This window comes from Mus pahari, chromosome X (genome assembly GCF_900095145.1).
Source record: "Mus pahari chromosome X, PAHARI_EIJ_v1.1, whole genome shotgun sequence".
Lineage (NCBI taxonomy): Eukaryota > Metazoa > Chordata > Mammalia > Rodentia > Muridae > Mus > Mus pahari.
In genome coordinates, this window is record NC_034613.1 from 86,953,522 (window position 1) to 86,973,858 (window position 20,337).

General features: G+C 38.4%; 1 protein-coding gene across 2 annotated transcripts in view; it reads right to left on the reverse strand.

Moving 5' to 3' along the window:
• Tex11 (testis expressed 11) overlaps positions 1–20,337 on the reverse strand; it is a 205,034-nt gene that overhangs the window by 54,399 nt on the left and 130,298 nt on the right. For both annotated transcript variants that reach the window (XM_021187817.1, XM_021187818.1), the window contains exons 19-20: positions 15,493–15,578; positions 13,601–13,657 (exon numbers count right to left, since the gene is read on the reverse strand). In XM_021187817.1, the coding sequence (XP_021043476.1) occupies positions 13,601–13,657; positions 15,493–15,578 (143 nt within the window). The remainder of the gene's footprint in view (positions 1–13,600; positions 13,658–15,492; positions 15,579–20,337) is intronic.

Here is a 20,337-nt window from a genome sequence, read left to right on the forward strand (position 1 = left end):
AAGAAGAAGAAGAAGAAGAAGAAGAAGAAGAAGAAGAAGAAGAAGAAGAAGAAGAAGAAGAAGAAGAAGAAGAAGAAGAAGAAGAAAGAAGAAGAAAGAAGAAGAAGAAGAAAGAAGAAAATGGCTAAGAAATATCTCAAAAAATGTTCATGGTTCCTGGGAATTAGGTAAAAGCAAATCAAAACAAGTCTGAGATTTCGTCTTACCCCAATCAGGGTAACAAAGATCAACAAAACAGCTAAGAACAAATGCTTGAGGGGGTTTGAGGGAAAAGGGAACACTCATTCATTGTTGATATGACTGTTAACTGGTTCAGCCACTTTGGAAAGCAGTGTGGAGACAGGGGAGGAGGAATGGGATGAGAAATAGTTGGAGGGTGGACCAGGAGGAGGATAATGCCTGGACTGTTAAAAAAAAAAAAAAAGAGTAAAGACAATTTAAAAAAAAAGAATCCTTAAGACTCAAATAGAAGAAAAGTTAATTTAAAGTAGGCTGAAAGAACTTCTAGACTGGCGAACACACTGAGGTACTGGGATGATGGCTAGCCTGGGGCATGTTTTATCTAGCTCTTCCTAAACTAATCACTTATAGTAAAGTGCAAACTAAGTCATGAGTACTCCAAGTCAGTCTAGCAGAATGCTGAACTTGAAAAGAGGACATAGGATTTCCCCTTTGGGGCTAATCAGAAATATATGAAGCCTAGACTTGCACTGGCATGTGAGGTATGGGCAGTTTGATAGGGTCGAGCCCTTTAACCTATAAGTGTAGACATTAAAGGTGTGATTTATTGGCACTGGAATCATGACAGGTATTTGTTAGACTGGGCTTGTTCACAGGAATGTGGTTTGTATAGAGAAAAGATGAAAGGGCAAGGGGCAAGGATCATGCAATCTGAGTAAGAAAGACTTTTTGTTACTGTTAGAAAACAAAAGACATGGGGCTGGAGAGATGGCACAGCAGTTAAGAGCACTGACTGCTCTTCCAGAGATCCTGAGTTCAATTCCCAGCAACCACATGGTGGCTCACAACCATCTGTAATGGGATCTGATGCCCTCTTCTGGTGTGTCTGAAGACAGCAACAGTGTACTCACATACCTAAAATGAATAAATCTTTTTTTAAAAAGACATGTAAATCTACTAATAAAGTATTGTTAATTGGATCAGCTAAATGGGCCCTATTAGAGTATATACTAGCTTATATACTAGCTTGATATTGGAAATTAAAAGAAACTATCTCATAACTGAAATATGTAAAATCTTCAAAACTGAAATACTCACAATGTCTTGGGTTTTGTTGGAAAAAACTTCTAAGGGGATGGGTAGTCCTCAAGAGTTCCGTAATGGAAGTGTTTTATAAAACAACAGTAACAAAAAACAAAAGCAGAATTACGCTTTGTGGAGAATGCAAAGAGGATATGCACTGGAGAAAAACTACTTTTCTCCTAAAGACTGACTTTGGAAGTGCATCAGGAAACCTTAGACATAGTTACATATAAGCAGCTCTTAACTGACCAGAAATGAGTCTTTTAATGCATGGGTGGCAGTTACAAGGTTTGGAAGGTTTTTGAATAAGAGACAACAGTTGAAAATGGCTCTGAAAACAGCTAGCAAATCGGACTGATGCTGATAGTGTGTGTGTGTGTGTGTGTGTGTGTGTGTGTGTGTGTGTGTGTGTGTGTTTTCAATGGGAATAGATATTAACTCTCAACTGAGCTTCTCTTACCCACTGGTGTATAAAAATGTTCACCAAGATATGAAATAACTAGAACAGAATGTATTATGGTAGTGTGAATTGCTGAGTCACATTTCTTTAGATTAAAAAAAAAACCCACATTTTACACTTCTTACCAACTAACAATGGCCAAAGAGATGACTTCCTCTGAGTAATAGAGAATCAGAACAGACCATTTAAACAATGGGCTTAGGGTATAGCATGGTGGTAGGGTACCTGCCTAAAATGGGAGGTTCAGACTTTTTATGAACTATTTGTATATCTTTTATCTAAAAGATTTATAAGAATAGATATTGTCCAAGTGGGAATGTTCCCACTCCTACTACTAAAAAACAAAAACCTATCAGTGAAACCAAAGACTGTTAATGATATGCTAATGGAAGCTAGACTTACAAAGAATTAATACAAAGAATAAATAAATAATAAAGGTTAAATAAATAAATACTGAGTGGGCTATAGGCTGCTTCTTCACCTTGAAAAGTGTACAAGATATAGGGGAGGAGACACTAAGGGAGTATTCTCAATAGATACACTCTTTGGCTTCTGAGTGAACTGAGGGAAAGAGGCTGGAAAAGGATGTTGGTATAAATGCAATTCTTCCCAAAGGGATAAAATACTGGTATTAAGACTATATATTGTTCTTCTTATCTCTTCCATATCACCTCAGTTTTCTGTTTCTGACTTATTTAAGTAGCTGCAGGATCATGTCTACTACAAGTGCTAACAACAGAATCACTTCTAAGCGGGAAACTATACCTGGATTTCTATAGTCTTTTTAAAATACAGGGTCTCTCTTCATAGCCCTGGCTGTCCAGGAACTCATTCTGTAGACTAGGCTGGCCTTGAATTTACAGAGATCTACCTAACTCTGCCTACTGAAGGTGGAAATAGGAGGATCATTGTGAGTTCAAGACCAGACTGAGCTACACAGTGAGTTCACAGCCACTCTGGGCTACAGAGTGGGACCCTGTCTCAAAAATTTGTGTTGGATAACAGCAGCCTCTTAATAAATGGTAGTGAAGAAAACTGGATATCCATACATAGAAGAGCAAAACTAGAGCACTGACTCACCCAGTATAAAAACCAACTCAAATGATCAAAAGCTTTAATGCGGAACTTGAAACTATTTCAAGGAAACAGGACAAACACTTCAAAATATTGACACAGGCGATGGTTTCTTTGATAGGACTTTAGTAGCTCATTAAAAAGCAAGAATTCATAAATGACGTGGTGTTCAGATAAAAGGCTTCTGCATAACAAAAGAAATAATCTAGTTAAAAAATACCCTACAGATAGAAGAAAAAATCCATTAGCTAATCATATGGTAAGGGACTAATACCCAGAATGTATAAATAATTTTGAAGTAACACTGGAAGAATAAATACTAGAATCAATTAAATTGGCAAGTGAGCTAAAAAGACACTTTCCAAATGAGTAAGTACAAATGACCAATAAATAGAAGAAAAATACATAGTATTATCAAGCCATCAAGGAAATGCAAATTATAGTTACATCGAGGTTGCATGTCTCCCCCGCTAGAATGGTTTTTATAGAAATGAAACTAAAAAGCAACAATGAGTACTGCCAAGGATGTGGAGAAAAATGAACACCTACACTCCATTGGTGAGAATGAAAATTAGCTCAGCCATCTCTAAAACAGTATAGAGGTTCTTTTAAATATTAGAAATAAAACTGCTATATGATCAAGGTGTATCATTCCTGGGCATCTGAAAGAAATGAAACACACAAGGAAATATCTGCACACTCATGTTTATGGCTACACTAGTCACAATAACCAAGATATAGAACCAGCCTAGATGTTCATGAACAAATGAATGGATAAAATTTATGTCTTTCTATCTATCTATCTATCTATCTATCTATCTATCTATCTATCTATCTATACATACATACATACATACATACATACACACATATACAATATCACACACACACACACACACACACACACATTCCCTATATAATGGGAGTCAATGCATTTACTAGACTAGTATTGCTATCTAAATCTGGTTCAGCACAGTGGCTAAATCTAATGCTCATCCTTAAAAATAGATTTTTTTAGTTAAAAATGGAGAAAAGGAGAAATAAAACATCGAGAGAGAACCCTAATGAAAACTGGGCTTAATGTGACACTGTATCGGTTTAGATCCCTTAGTTGTAATATCTGTATTTATCTGGTAAAGTATATTGATGATGGAGGGTGATTATAGGTAAATAGGGAGAATGGATATTTGAAAAAAATCTCTGTACTGTCTTCTCAATTTTGCTGTAAACCTAAAACTACTCATTAAAAAGCAGTTAGCCCACCCCAGAAAGGCAAACACTGCATGTGCACTCTTATCTGTGGTTCCTAGCTCCAAATCCTCAGTGTGAGTATAAAACAGAGGGCCACAGAAACCAGGAAAGTATAAAGGATCAATAGGTGGGAGAGAGGTGCTTGAAATGGAAATAGCGAGATGCAGGTAATATGAAGTGGGAAACGGGAAGGAGGCGGCTCCAGATCTGGAGGAGGTCATTTAATACAGACAGAGAAGGAGGGAGAAGGGACAAATAATATTAGGGTTATTTGATAAAGCCTCAAAGAATCATATTATTTTATATTTACCTAAAATTATATATAATACATATAAGTATGTGTTTATATGTACATGTATCTAGATAGATAGATACATGCACATAGAAAACATATATGTTATATATACATGTATATAATATATGTACATATATCCTAAAGGAAGTTAAGCCATGTGGGCTACCAATGTTCCCTAAAAGAAGCATAGACTAACAAAAACTCTAGTACCAGGAACGAAAAACCTTCCTTTGAATGGTTGGTCAGCANAGTTCAGGTGACTCTCAAAACTAGGCTATCCATGTAGCCCTTGGTGGCCTCTCAGGTTGAGGAANTCCCCTATTGTTGAAGATGCTTAGGACACAGGATTCAGATGATTAGAGCTGGATCTGACCTGAAAGCCTCTTTTCTGCACTCTAGTTCCCATGGTGACAGAAACATATACAAGCTGCCAATGGAGGGAAGCAATTAAATAGTCCTCCCCAGGTGCAATACCTATGAACTATGACAATTACCAGCAGGGCAAGGTGTGTGCAAAAGTGCAGTAAGTGGCACTCACACATTTGAGGTAACCTACAGCTGTCTAATTGGACTTGGAGCTCATTTGATAGGAGGAAAATCTTGCCTGGAACTTGAAACCTAGCCCAGTTTCTGGGGCCAGTGAGGTCATGAACCTTGAAAAGGAGCTTCTACTGCTAATTTGCTAGGCCAGCATAATTCCTAACTACATTATAAATCTCATCCTGATACCCACAGATGAATGTAGCTACCACCCCTCATCAAAGAAGCCTCTCTTTATAGCAGATGGAGACCATCACAGAAAACCACAACAGGGCATAATGCAGAAATCAAGAGATCATATGATACCAAGACCAGTGAATACGTCTATATTATAGCTTCTACAGCTTGCTTAGGGAACATCAAGGAATAGCAGGAAGAAAGTTACAAAAGAGCCACATGACCAGGAAGTCTGTCATGAAACAATCTCTCCTAGAAATGGCTACATAAACAATGACAATATCAATGGATATAATGATGGAATGGGGGGAATGTTTCAGGCTCTCACCGTTAGACTAAGAACCACAGGTTCCTAATGACTGCTGGGAGAAGGAGAATTAGCCTCTAAAGTGGAAATTTAAGTGTTCTTTGGAAAATCAGTTGGAAGTTCTTTTGCTGGGGTAAACACATGAAGGAACGTTTTGTTAAAGTGGACACAGGTGTGAAAGGCTAAGGCAGACTCATGAAGCAGACACAGGAGAGAGGATGTTCTGCTAAGGCAAGCATGTGAAAGAACATGTGATGAAGGATTCTTTGCTAACACCATACATGTACTGGTCTGCCTTACATTGCATAGTTGAGCTGAATTTATTGGGACTCCATAGAGAGAAACGCACCAAAAAACTTCTGGTGGTGTGCTGCAGTTTGTTGCCACTTCAGTGGACTCAGGCTGATTAGATGCATGTGTTAAGGCAAGACCAGTACTGAGGCAAGACACATGGAGGACACGTGATGTTTAGAGGGTATAAATAGGACTCCACAGAGTGACAGAGACAGAGCTTGGCTTGCTAGTACAGCTAGCTGGTACACTTCAACACTTGCGGGTCTCTACTCTTCACTGATCTTCGCTCCCCTGAGAGAGGCACAGTAGAGAACTTCTCCTCCTGGTGTTCCTCTTGGTCCCTCCTGCTGACACGAGCTGAGGTTGAGGCCTGGCTCTCTGTACTAGGTCATGTCACCGCTGTTGCTATCCTGACTCTACCGAACTGGACTGCTGGTGTATCCATGAAGTGTTTGCAAGTGGACTGAGCTGCTGCTGCCAGCTAATCTGTAAACTGATGAACTCCAAAGAAACTTTCTAAACCTTTCCATGTCCCTGTATCCTTTCTTTTACACTACCTCTAGGCTAGAAGGGAGTTAAACTTAAGAACCATCATTAAAAATGGGACTTGAGAAAATTAAAGTTACAAGCCTCTCCTAGACCCAAAAGGACATGCATAAATTACAGGGATGGAAATAGAGAGGAGCCTGAGGAAAAGAAGGTCCAGCGACAGGCCCAAAGTGGGATCCAGCTCAAGGGGAGGTCCCAAGGCCTGACACTATTCCTGAGGCTATGGAGTGCTCACAAAAAGGGATCTATCATGAATGTCCTCTGAAAGACCCAACAAGCAGCTGAAAGAGTCAGATGCAGTTATTTGCATCCAACCAATGGACAGAAAGTACTGACCCCTGTTGTTGAATTAGGGAAGGCTGAAAGAAGCTGAGAAGGGCAATTCTGTAGAAGGACCAGCAGTCATAATCTTTCAAACACTGGACTACCAAACAGACAGCATATACCAGCTGATACGAGGCCCCCAACACACATGCAGTAGAGGACTTCTGGACCTGTGTTCATTCAGAAATGATACACCTAACCCTCAAGAGACTGGAGGCCCCAAAGAGTTTAGAGGTCAGGTGGGGTAGGGGGTGGGGCATCCATGTGGAGACAGGGGGTGGGGTGGGGAGGGGGGAGGGGCAGGGAATAGAATATGGAGTGTAAAATGAATTACAAATAAAATTAAATTTAAAAAAATAGGACTTAATAAAACTAAAGTTACAAGCCTCCCCCAGAGATAAGCACTCTTATTGGTTATCCAATGGAGTATGGTCAGCCATGGAAACATATACACACAAACATACAAGCAGACTCAGTAGGTTGTACTCATACATACTTGTGAATGCTCACACACATGCATGTATGTATGTGTGTAATCATAATCAAAGAAAAGGAGACTATCAACTTGGAATGGGGGAGCATAGGAGAGTTGGAAGCATGGTACTTGGGAGGGGCTAGATGGAAGAAAAGTAAGGATGAAAAGTGATGTAATCTATTTCAATTAAGAATATATTTAAGAAAAAAATTTTTTAAATAAATGTAAGTGGGAAAAATGCAGAAACTGATCAGATATAGTGGTGCATATCTTTAATCCCAGCACTCCAGAGGCATAGGCATGCAGATCTCTTTTCAAGGCTAGCCTGGACTACTCAGTGAGTTCCAGGCTAAAAACTAAACAAAAAACAGTAACTATTTTCAATAGTTACTGTTGGGAGTGGTATTTTAGGAGAGAGTAACAGGAGATGAAGAAAATCAAAGTATGCTAATAAAAAATCAATTATGTTGGTTCCAACACTGGGAGTAATGGGAACAGGGAGACCCAGGCACACAGAAACTGGAACAGGGAGACCCAGGCACACAGAAACTCCACCAGACCAATGGCACGGGTTCCTTCTGGTCTGTATGGGCCAGTGCCCTGAGCAGACCTTGGACACAAACTCTGCAGCCAGTCCCACAATACCCAGAGGAAGCTCCACTCCCAGGCGCTCCAACATGCCCAGGATCCCAGGATCCCAGGAGCTTGTTCACACCAGGATCTCAGGGTGCCAGGGGCAGCTTGACTACCGGGAGCTCTGACACACCCAGGACCTCAGGATCACAGAATCACAGGATCACAGAGACAGCTTGACTCTGAGGAGTTGTGACACAACCAGGATCACAGGAAGATATAGGGAGGGCAGGTAGCAATAGAGATAATCAGATGGTAGGAGGCAAGCATAAGAACATAAGCAACAGAAACCAAGGTTACTTGGCATCATCAGAACCCAATTCTCCCACCATAGCATGTCCTGGATACACTATCACACCGGAAAAGCAAGATTCGGATCTAAAATCACTTCTCATGATGATGATAGAGGACTTTAAGGACATAAATAATTCCCTTAAAGAAATACAGAACACAGGTAAACAGCTAGAAGCCCTTAAAGAGGAAACACAAAAATCTTTTAAAGGATTACAGGAAAACACAAACAAACAGATGAAGGAATTGAACAAAACCATCCAAGATCTAAAAATGGAACTAGAAACAATACAATACAAAGGGAGACAACCCTGGAGATAGAAAACCTAAGAAAGAGATGAGGAGTCATAGATGTGAGCATCACCAACAGAATGCAAGAGACAGAAGAGAGAATCTCAGGTGCAGAAGATACCACAGACAACATTGACATAACAGTTAAAGAAAATGCAAAAAGCAAAAAGCTCCTAACCCAAAACATCCAGGAAATCCAGGACACAATGAAAAGACCAAAGCTAAGGATAATAGGTATAGAAGAGAGTGATTATTCCCAACTTAAAGGGCCAGTAAATATCTTCAACAAAATTATAGAAGAAAACTTCCCTAACCTAAAGAAAGAGATGCCCATGAACATACAAGAAGCCTACAGAACTCCAAATAGACTGGACCAGAAAAGAAATTCCTCCTGACACATAATAATCAAAACACCAAATGCACTAAATAAAGAAAGAAGATTAACAGCAGTAAGGGAATAAGATCAAGTAACATATAAAGGCAGACCTATCAGAATTACAGCAGACCTCTCACCAGAGACTATGAAGGCCAGAAGATCCTGGGCAGATGTCACACAGACCCAAAGAGAATACAAATGCCAGCCCAGGCTACTATACCCAGCAAAACTCTCAATTACTATAGACAGAGAAAACAAGATATCCCATGACAAAACCAAATTTACACAATATGTTTCCACAAATCCAGCCCTACAAAGGATAATAGATGGAAAACACCAACACAAGGAGGGAAACTACACTGTAGAAAAAGCAAGAAAGTAATCTTTCAACAAATCCACACAAACATAATTCCACCTCTAACAACAAAAATAACAGGAAGTAACAATCACTTTTCCTTAATATCTCTTAATATGAAAATTAATATTACTAACATATCCTAACAATTGAAATTCAAAGATATGAGGAATTAGAAATTTGTTGGCTGTCATCCAGCGGTCTCACTAATTTGGTAACTGGAAAATTAGGTCCAATATTATAGAATCCATATACACTTCCTGCTTGTTTGTACATGACAGGGTCTTGCTGTGTGCCACATAATGGTCTTGAAATCATGCTTCTCCTATCTCAGTCTCTCTATTAGTAGGATTGTTTATTTGATGTTTTTACACTATACTATGGTTTTCAGAACAGATTACATATTTCAAAATTATTTATACAGCCAAAAGAAATGTAGACAATTAATTTGGGAGGGGGCCTGTAAGAGAACAGCAAAGAGTGAGACTGAAGGCTTTGCTTGATATTTATAATTATTGTATCAATTTTGAAGAAGAGGATCTTTTAAGTTACTCTTTTTCTGAGATGAATGCTTTTCAAAATCATCACAGCCAATGAACCAGAATCTTACCCTCATCTAACGTCTGTGCCACCCTCCAAGCAGAACCATTGTTCATTTAAACAGTTGATGAATGGCTTCATGGATAGACCATCTTAATACACACACCATTTCTTAAATGAATGTAACCTGTTTTCTGTTGGCTGAGAATGACGACAATCACTCAAGTCAAATAGCTTTGACCATAGCAGGAAATCTGTATCCAAAAATCATGCCTACCACTCATTCCTTGGCACAGCAGAACTGTCAACTCTTAGCTTAGCTACTATGGAGGTAAAATCCTTTGGTGATGTGAGGGACATTCAAGTACAGTCTTATGCCAATGAACGCCAATGTCTAAAAATGGTTCTTATTTTGGGTTTGTACCACAATAAGAGCCAAGATTTTAAAGCTCTACTAAAAACAAAAGAAACAAACAAAAATACTTTATCTATTTATGTTCATTTAATAACACGTCCATCATTTTTGATTGGTATAAAATATATATTGTACTGAATATAATAAAAAATTACTTCAATTAAAAAAAGATATATAAAAAAGAAATATTTCCCCAAATTTGGCATGCGGCTTCCCATTTTATTTTAGGACATGTTTTGTTATAGGAGATGCTTTTCATATGCTTTACTTTTAACACATAAAAAGTTACTGATTTAAAAAAATCAATTACATTGTTTTATCAAAAGTCTGTTTTAAGCCAATAAAAGTTAAAAAAAAAACTAAAACTTCAAATACAAAAGAAAAACCTAAAATGAGCACTGAACAGAATAGAAGACCATTTATCTCAAACAGAGGAACAAATATGAATGAGTTCAAGCCCAGCTTAAGCAACAGAGCAAGACCTCATCATACACACACAGGTACACACAAACCTACATCCAAACCAGGCAATTTCAGGAAGTAGCATTACTTAATACAGCCTGTACCTTCTTGGGGACAAATCTTAAATGTCTTATAAGTTTATGTAAAATCAATTTTTAGAAAACTTTACCAGTTCAAATTTAAACTAAGCTAAAGTTGACTTCACTAATTTAATTTAGTGGCTATATAGAACAACCCAAACTGTTTTAAATACCTAAGCACACAATTTACACAGATACTGTGTGCTGGATAGATTTATGTTAACTTGACACAAGCTAGAGTTATCTGAAAAGAGGGAACCTCTATTGAGAAAGCACCTCCATAAGATCTGGTTGTAAGGCTTTTCCTTAAATTTTAATTAATGGGAGAAGGCCCAGACCATTGTGGGTGGTGCCATCCCTCGGCTGGTGATTCTGAGTTCTATAAGAAAGCAGGCTGAGCAAATCATGAAAAGCAAGCATCCCCACTTGGGCCTCTGCATCAGCTCCTTCCCTCAGGTTCATGATCTGCTTAAGTTCCTGTCCTGACTTCCTTCAATGATGACCAATGATATGGAAGAATAAGTTGAATCAACCCTATCCTCCTAAAATTGCCTTTTTTTTTTTTTTTTTTTTTTTTTTTCGAGACAGGGTTTCTCTGTGTAGCCCTGGCTGTCCTGGATCTCACTCTGTAGACCAGGCTGGCCTCGAACTCAGAAATCTGCCTGCCTTTGCCTCCCGAGTGCTGGGATTAAAGGCGTGCGCCACCACGCCCGGCCTAAAGTTGCCTTTTAGCCATGGTGTTTCATCACAGCAAGAGAAACCAAACAGGGTGCACTGTTAATCTAAAACAATAGAAATATTAAAACAGAAAATAATGGAAAGCTCTGGAGTCCAGTTTTTGTGTTTTACAGAGGATACATATAGCTTAGAAAAATTAAGTATGTTCTCATTGTCCAAGGCAAACAGTAAAAATTAAGTGGAAGAACACAGTAAAATCCAATTCTCTTGGATCTCCAAATTGAATTAGGTGCTTTAAAATTTCTTTACTAGTTTGTTGAATTTTATCAAATGCTGACATCTACCAGAAAAATCCTAGATGTTCTGAATGACTGTACATATTTGGAAGTAATAATATATGGCTTAATGTGTAACAATTTATTATTAATTCATACAATATCCTCCTCCTCCTTTACTTGCTTCCAAGTTAGAATTAACATATGGGGTTTGACTGTGTGCTACAGGTATATGGATTATGAAGAGTTTTTAAGTCTCATGTCGAAGAGCTTGTAAAGCAGTAATTATAATAATTAGAATGAAATGTCTTCCATAAGTCTTGGGCATCTGAATACTTGGTCCCAGCTGGTAGCTGTCTGGGAGAATTAGGTGGTATGGTCTTTCAGAATGAAGAATGCCAATGGGGGAGAAGGTTGAGGTTTCAAACCACTCACACCATTGTGAGTGCTGCTCCCTCTGTGTGGTTTGAGATGTGAGTTCTCAGCTGCTGCTCTCACTGTCTGTTACCTCCACTCTGCTACAATGGACTCTAACACTCTGGATCTTACGCCCTAATTAAATACTTACTTCTATAAGTTGTGTTGGTCGTGGTGTTTTATCCCAGTAACGGAAAATGTAAGGCACAGATAGATATTCAGTCTCTTAAATACACTGAGTGGCAATGATATCAGTTGCTAAGCTAGGTACCAGAGATACAAAGATAAATACATATACTCCCAGCCTTCAAGGGACTCTTACAGTATGGCATCTATTAAAGTTTAGTTCTTGAATTCCTCATTCCCTACTCCTTACAAATAATTTTATTGGGCCTGGAGAGATGGCTCAGTGGCTAAGAGCACTGACTGCTCTTCCAGAGGTCCTGAGTTCTTCAATTCCCAGCAACCACATGGTGGCTCACAACCATCTGTAATGAGATTCAATGTCCTCTTCTTGTGTATCTGAAGACAGCAAGTATACTCACATATATAGAATGAATAAATCTTTAAAAACTAAAATATAATTTTATTGCTGATAATTTCAAAGATGTCCCAATGTTAAAAGACAAGTTATGTTTAGTTCCCATATGCCTAAAACCCAGCTTCAACAATTATTAACTCATCCATCACTGTAAATCTGCAACTACTTCTCCAGTAATATTTTGAAGAAGTTTCCAGATATCACATCATTACACATATACATATTTCAAGGATGCATCTCCTGGAGATAGAGAATATTTTTTAGAACAATATAACCATTACCACTATCGTGCTGTCTAAAATGAATGGCAAAATTCTAAGTGCCTCGTATTCTTTAGATTGAGTTCACTTCTATTTGATTGATAAAGCCTGTTAAGAAAAAAGTGAATTTCACAATGTATACCTGAACAAATGGTGTTATAAAAAATGAGTTAGAATTCCAAGTTATCTCAATGATCAGTATTTCTCCAAAATTTAGTCAATAACATAGTGCTACCAGCTGTAAACCCTGGAAACAAAACACAGTAGACGTCGTCTATTACAGAGCTTCTGACCAAGCTTGGAATGCAGAGTTAGATGACATTTTCTGAAAGCTAGATTTTATCAAGAACTTGAGCAGAGGTTTCTCTCAATTCATCAGGAAGTAGTGAATTTTATGAATGAAAACTTGGTGACAAAATCCTTCCATGTATAGTCAAGTTCCTGATATCTTATACCATAGTAACTGTGAGAAGAAATGTGTTCCTATAGTCCTAGCTAAGATAATAAAGAAGAAGAGTCAACAAGAGTTCACTACATTTTTGTCCTTTGTGAGTTTCTATTGAGTTTACTGTTAAGGGGAATAGATATAATGAAATAATCAGGGCATATGTAAAATTTGAGGACTTATGTACTCTTACTTGATGTATATTAACTTACAGAATGATTTCCCAAAGGGTTGCATTTCTTTTTACCTTTTATACATAATAATTCACAGAGTAATTACAGAAACTCCATGAGCCATACACTGGCATTTCCATTTTACAGATGGAAAAAAACAGAAGGAAAGCAATGATAAGAAAGTTATCTAATCTACATATCTAATAGATAATTATACATAATATGAATCAAGGAAGAGTGGTTCAAAATCTATATTAGTTTCATCCACTACACAATGTATCTTTAAATATGAACTTTCTATTTAAAGCTACAATAATTTTTCTAATGGTAAATACATCATTTCTATTAAAATAACTTACTTATTTTCAGATTCTGGCATATGAAAAGTTTGTGGAAGAATAATCCGCATGAGACACCTGTGTAAAAAGCAATAGAATATATGATTCTTAGGGTTGAGGATGCAGCTTACTGGTAGAGTACCTGCCAATTTGACACAAAAACTAGAATTATCTGAAAAGAGGAACCACAACCGAGAAGATGCCTCTGTAAGACTTGGCTATAAGGCATTTTCTTAATTAGTGATTGATGGGAGAGGGAACCAACCCATTGTGCATTAGGCCACCCCTGGGCTGGTGGTCCTGGGTTATATAAGAAAGGCTGAGTAGACCTTGGGGAACAAGTTAGTAAGCAGCATTCTTTAACGTTCTCTGCTCCAGTCCCTGCCCTCAGATCCTGCTTACTACCTTCAGTGATGAAGTCTGATTGGGAAGCATAAACCAAACAATCCCTTTCTTCCTCGAGTTACTTTTGGCCATGATGTTTCATCACAGCAATGGAAAGTGATCTAGGATAGAGGCCCTGGTTTCCATCCCCAGCATTGTGCAAAAGAAATTAAGGGATGCAAAGAGACAGGGAAGGAGAGAAAGAGGGAGAAAAGGAAGCAGGGAGGGAGAGAATAAGAGTTAAAGCAAGAGCAAGCAAGTGAGGCGGACTCTTAAGAAGAAATATATTTAAGTTATTATTCCAATTTATTAACTTTGATTATCCCAAGATGCAAAAATGAGAAAAATAGGGGAAAATTAGTCTTACTTGTAGATCTTGGTATTGCTTTAAAGTTTGCAATAAATTTTATGATTCTGGAAGTAAAATTTAATAAAATAATTTTAAAACAAAATTATTATTTATAATAAGCTATTTAACAGTTCCAAGTTCATATCAGAAGAGAAACATCAAGTATAGTATACAACTCTTTATATTTTTTGCTGTAGGAAACCTATAACTGGTTTTTTAGTCTTACAGAAGAACCACAAATCTTTTAAAGGACTTGGAAGCATTACTACAAAATGATATGATAAAGTAATTGATAATTTCAAACCTGAATATGCTTTTTAATGAAATACTATCTGAGCCTGCAACAGTCGTACACTGCTACCCTGTAATCTCAGTGCTTGGGAGTCTGAGGCAAGAGGGTTTTGAGGTTAAGGTTAGTCTGGGATACAAAGTATGATCCTGTTCATAAAATAAAATAAAACTTAAGATAAAAAAATAAAATGAAATGATGGAGCCAGAAGCTCATGTGTGGTAGCGCATGACAGTATACAGGAGCGAAAAGCATCAAGGTCAAGACCAGTTCCAGGCTAAGAAGAATTGTATTATGAGTCGGTGCATTGCCTGAAGTAGGTTGATAAGCAGTACAACAGATCTAATATCCTTTGGGCTTCTTATTTTTCACAGTCACAACTATAGGGGCCTCAAGTCTCTGGAGGATTAAGCACATCGTTTCCCACTGAGGTCAGACCAGGCACTCCTCTGCTATATATGCACCAGGAGCCACGGATCAGCCTGTGTATGTTGTCTGGTTGGTGGCTCAGTCTCTGAGAGTTCCCAGAGGTATGGGTTAGTTGAGACTGGTCCGACTTGGGATTCATCTCATGAGCAGGCACCAAACCCTGACACTATTACTGATGCTAGGATGTGCTTACAGACAGGAGCCTAGCATGGCTGCCCTCTGAGAGGTTCTACCAGCAGCTGACTGAGACAGATGCACATACTTATAGCCAACCATTGGGGAGCTCTATGGTTGAGTTAGGGGAAGGAATGAAGAAGCTGAGGGGGAGGCCGACCTGAGAATCTTTGTTACTGGTTCTTACTTAATGGCTTTGATATCATCAGCACTATCTTGGCAGTTTGCAAATTAAGAGTAAGAAGAGCAGAGAGATCTTTACATGTCCACAGATTACGAATTTCTTACTTTAAACCTCCAAGTACTTCTTTTGGGTCTTTTGAAAGTTGACATAAATATTCCAAAGCTTTTTCTGCCACAAATTGCTGTCCATTCTAAAAGGAACAAACATAGTATGTTAAATTACACACATCTATAATGAAAGTAATGCTCAGTACAGGTTGTCTATATGCTTGCCTATTACAAAGAAATATATTTGTCTTTTAGAACTATCTAACACTGTAGAATGAAGCTATAATTCATTGAAATAAAGAAACAGGTTCATTTTTTTTCCTCAGAAACTCAACTTCTGTTTTTCTTGTGTTCATTCTTTGGCTCTTTTTATTCTGTTTCTTTTATCCTGTCTCAATTTGTTTATTTTTGTTTTATCTTATAGTACTGTATTTTTTATTATTTTTTTATGTCTGTTTTCTTTTTCTTTTTTTAAACATAGCTCACTACTTTAAATTTATTTTTGCTCTTTCTGCACACATTCCCATGTGTTTTCTAACCATGTTTTTTGTTTGCTAGAACAAATGGCTCATACATAGCTTTGGGCTCCTATAGTACTCATTCCTTCCACCCAAAATAACTGCTTTTGTTCCTTCATCATTAAAATCATCCTGAACATTTATGCATCTGCTTCATAGAGGTGCCTTTTTAACAGTATTGACCACAGTTTACTTCACAAAGGCATTCTGCATTGGGAATCTCTCCTTTTGGTTCAGGGACTCCTCTCATCACACCTTCCGAAAGCTCCTGTCATGTCTACAGTAGCTCTCCTCTGAGTAGGTGGGGGGCCCCCTGGATATCAAGCCTCTGTGACACTAGGCACCCCCTATCCTACTGAGGTCAGACAGAGCAGCACAGCTCGAACATATCCCACAGACAGTAGATGCCTATTTTCTAAGGAGAGTCAAAAAAGGGTGTGGATCCAGATGCGAGGGGAGGTAGGGAGGAACTGGGAGAACTAGGGAGAGGGAAAATGGTGATGAGAATGAACTGTATGCAAACAATCTGTGTTCAATGAAAAAAAAAGAAAAGAAAAAGAAGCTCACAGTTTCCCAGCCACAAGCACAGCCTTGCTACGTCTCCTTATTTTTGTTTTAACCAGTAACCAAAAGAACCCCAGATTGTTGAATTTCCTGATTTCCAGTATGCCGATACCTTAAAGGCTCTGTATATTCCCCCTTTATTTCCTTTTCTCATTTTTCCCAGCTCCTCCAACCCTTTCATTATACACATTTAAGTTTGGTACATTATCAAAAAGGCCTTATCTCTGAGAGATCTCTTCTCTAAAAGTTCCCTCCATGTTACTTCTGCCATGGAAATGTAGGTTTCATCCAAGGATACTGCTCACATGGGAAACTTCTCACGTGCCAACTGATTTTGCTTTCATTCCCTTCCTACCCTGGAGGCAGGGTACGTGTCTTCATTTTTCAGTTCTCTATTTTTGGATTATTTTCACCCTTTCTTCCCTGAAAGCCACCACTTTAAATTTCTTGTCATCAGACTATATCCCTTATTATCCCCATGATCTCTATATTTCTTACTGCTGCCATGGTCTCTATAACCTTTATTGTTGCCATGGTTCCTATATCCTTTATTGTTGCCATGGTCACTATTTCCCTTGTTTCTATGGTTCCTAGGTAATTTCTTCTCATTTATTGGTGTATTCACTACTGCTAAGCTATTTTATCCAACCCCCTCTTCTCCCTCATCTCTCAGCATTTTCAATGCATAGATGGATCATCTTCCTAATATTCTAGCTTTTAAATGGCTTAAATTCTATTCCATTACTAATAATTACAACAACTTCATGCTGGCATAAACTGCTCTAAAGGGTTTTAAATTTTTTTAAACTACAAAGTGGTGAAGTCACTATGGAAATCTGTGTGGCAGTTCCTCAAAAACCTAGAAACAGATTTACCATTGTTCAGCTGCACAACTTCTTAGCATACTTCCAAAAACTCCTATAGCCTACTATAGAGATACTTGTACATCTATGGTTATTGCAGCTTTATTCACAATAGCCAGGAAATGGAAACAGCCTAGATGTTCATCAACTGATCAATGGGTAATGGAATATGAGACATATACACAATGGATTCCTATTCAGCTGTAAAGAGAAAGGAAAATTTCAGGTAAATAGATATAGCTGGAAAATATACTGAGTGGGGTGACTCAGATTTAGAAATCCAAATGCCACATGCTTTCGCTTATTTGCGGATCTTGGATATGAATCTTTAGGTTTGAGTGTTTAACCTGAAATAATCATAAAAGAGTGGAAAGTAGAAAGAGACCATTTGGGGAGGTGGTGAGACGATACTCTCTAGAAAGTTGGCTAGTTGGCATAGGTGCTTTGAACAGGGTAAATGAAAAGTTGGGGGAGACTCAACCGGAGGATTAATATAGAATGAGGAGAAAAAAAGGATAAATGATGTTTGAAAAGGCCATAGGAAAACCAAGTATTTTATAGGCTTACTTAAAATTACAATTTTAATGTAATTACCTCTATATGGCAAGATAATGCTCCCACAAGAGCCAACGACTCAGAAGTCCACTTCCCCTCAGTTGTTGGTCAAGGGGTCTAAGAGACCCATCAAACAATGTAGGCTGTTGTCTACTGCAATTGGTCTCTTGTCAGAACATGAACATAAAGACCCCTCTGATGCAGACACCACAGTTTGGACCATAGAAATAGAAGAAATCAAGCTGGTACTGACCTGGAAGTTAATTGACTAAGGGCTACCTCCAATATTGTTGAAAGTTGCTATGCAAACTGCCAAGGAAAAAATTACCAGGAGTCTTACATAGCTATGAAGCCTAAGAATCACAATGGGATCAGCAAGACATCTCCAATGGTGCAACAGTGATACTTGCATCTTGAGGCAACAAACAACTGTCTAATTGGACCTGAAGTCCACCTCAATAGGAGGGAACTCATACCTAGTACTGTAAACCTAGCCAAGAACTCATGGCTGGAGAGGTTATAGGCCTTCTGGTGATTTGAATAACAAGTCACCAACATCGTTAGGCATTTGAATACTTGGTTCCCTGTTGGTGATGCTGTTTGGAGACACTTAGAAGATGTGGCCTTCCTTGGTCCTGTGAAGGTTCTATGCCCCAATATAGAGGAATGCCAGGGTCAGGAAGCAGAAGCGGGTGGGTTGGTGAACGGGAGAGGGGAATTTTCAGAGGGGAAACCAAGAAAGGGGATAACATTTGAAATGTAAATAAAGAAAATATCTAATTTTAAAAAAGCATTGAAAATTTTTAAAAAGGTCATGCCCTATAAAATCATCAGAGAATGAATTTATTTAATAACAAATCTAATAAAAAGTAGCAGACTTGCTGTGCAAACTTTAACAACAACAAAACAAAAGATGTGGCCTTGCTGGAGGAAGTATATCACCAGAGGCAGGCTCTGGCGGAGTCTTTTGCCGGATATACTTTGGCTTCCAATTTTGTGTTTTTACAGTTTTTTTTCTTGTTTGTTTATTTTTCAGTTTTTCTTTTTTTGTTACTTGGTTTTTAAAGAGAGAAAGAGAAATAAAGTACATGGATTTGGGTGGGTAGGGGAAGAGTAGGATCTGGGAATAGTTGAAAGCTGGGGAAAACATGATCAGAATATATTGTATGAAAATGGTTTCAATTTTAAAAGGCAAAAAAACAAAACAAAACAAAACAAAGAAAAATTGCGAGCCCTCAGCTTGTTGTTCCACACAGCATGCCTGCTGTTACCCTTCACTTTCATGATGGAAATGGACTCTCATTACTCTGGGAGCTATAAGCTCTAAATAAACCCTGCCTTCTATAATTTGCCTTAGTCATGGTATTTTATCACAGGAACAGAAAAATAACTAATACACGTCAAAAGGCGTACTTGGTACTAATATATTACTAAAGAAACAGAGTTTCCACTGCCTTCTAAATACTTATCCTTATGACCTAAGATGAGTGAAGCTCTCGCATCTCATCCAAAAAGCTTCTCTTGTGTTTTTCAGTAGATGTAGACTATTAGATCTATAATTGGTTAAAAGGCAGAGAGAAAGTGACTATGGGCACCAACCATCACAACCTCTAAACCTAAGGCTTGGAAAAAATTGTGGAACAGTGGGCAGAAAGATTGTAAGAATCTAAGGGCTAGAATGACAGCTCCATAATAGTTTTTTCCCCCTTGGAAGGACAGAAATGTAGCTCCCATGAACAATCAACAATATGGTTGCCTGTATAAAATCTACAAAGACAACACCAATTTATACATCAACATGGATAGAGAAAGTTTCACAAGCCTCCAAGCCCCCATTCCCTAGATGATGAGCTACAGAAAGTCAATAGCTGCTAAGGGAAGAGGAACAAGTTTTGTTTTGTATTTTTTCTCTCTCTCTTTCTTTCTGACAAAAGACCCCAATTCTAAGGATTCATCTCCAATTACTTGCAAATAAGGGCAACATTGTTGGGAACTAAAAAGGGGGGCCCTAGGGAAGAGGGGGAAGGAAAAAGGCCCACACCCTGCCAGAGTTCCACCTATTCTCTGGTCAGTCAGGCATGGGAGGGCTGCTACGTACCCTTTCCACTCAACCCTGGGTGGGCATTCCTATATCCCACTCTTCAGGGGGTGGCTAAGGGGCAACCCTACCTGGGGACACTGGAACTATCTTGCTAAAGCCTCAGGGTTATAGGAGAGAGGGATGAGGGTAGAGGTTCCCAACACCTGTGAGAGTGTGTGCAGCCTTGATGAGCAGAGACTCTCTATGGTTTAAGAGCTTTATTATAGAAATGCAGGGAGAAAGAGAGAAGGTAGAAAGGAGGGAGGGAGGGAGGGAGAGAGAGAGAGAGAGAGAGAGAGAGAGAGAGAGAGAGAAGAAGAAG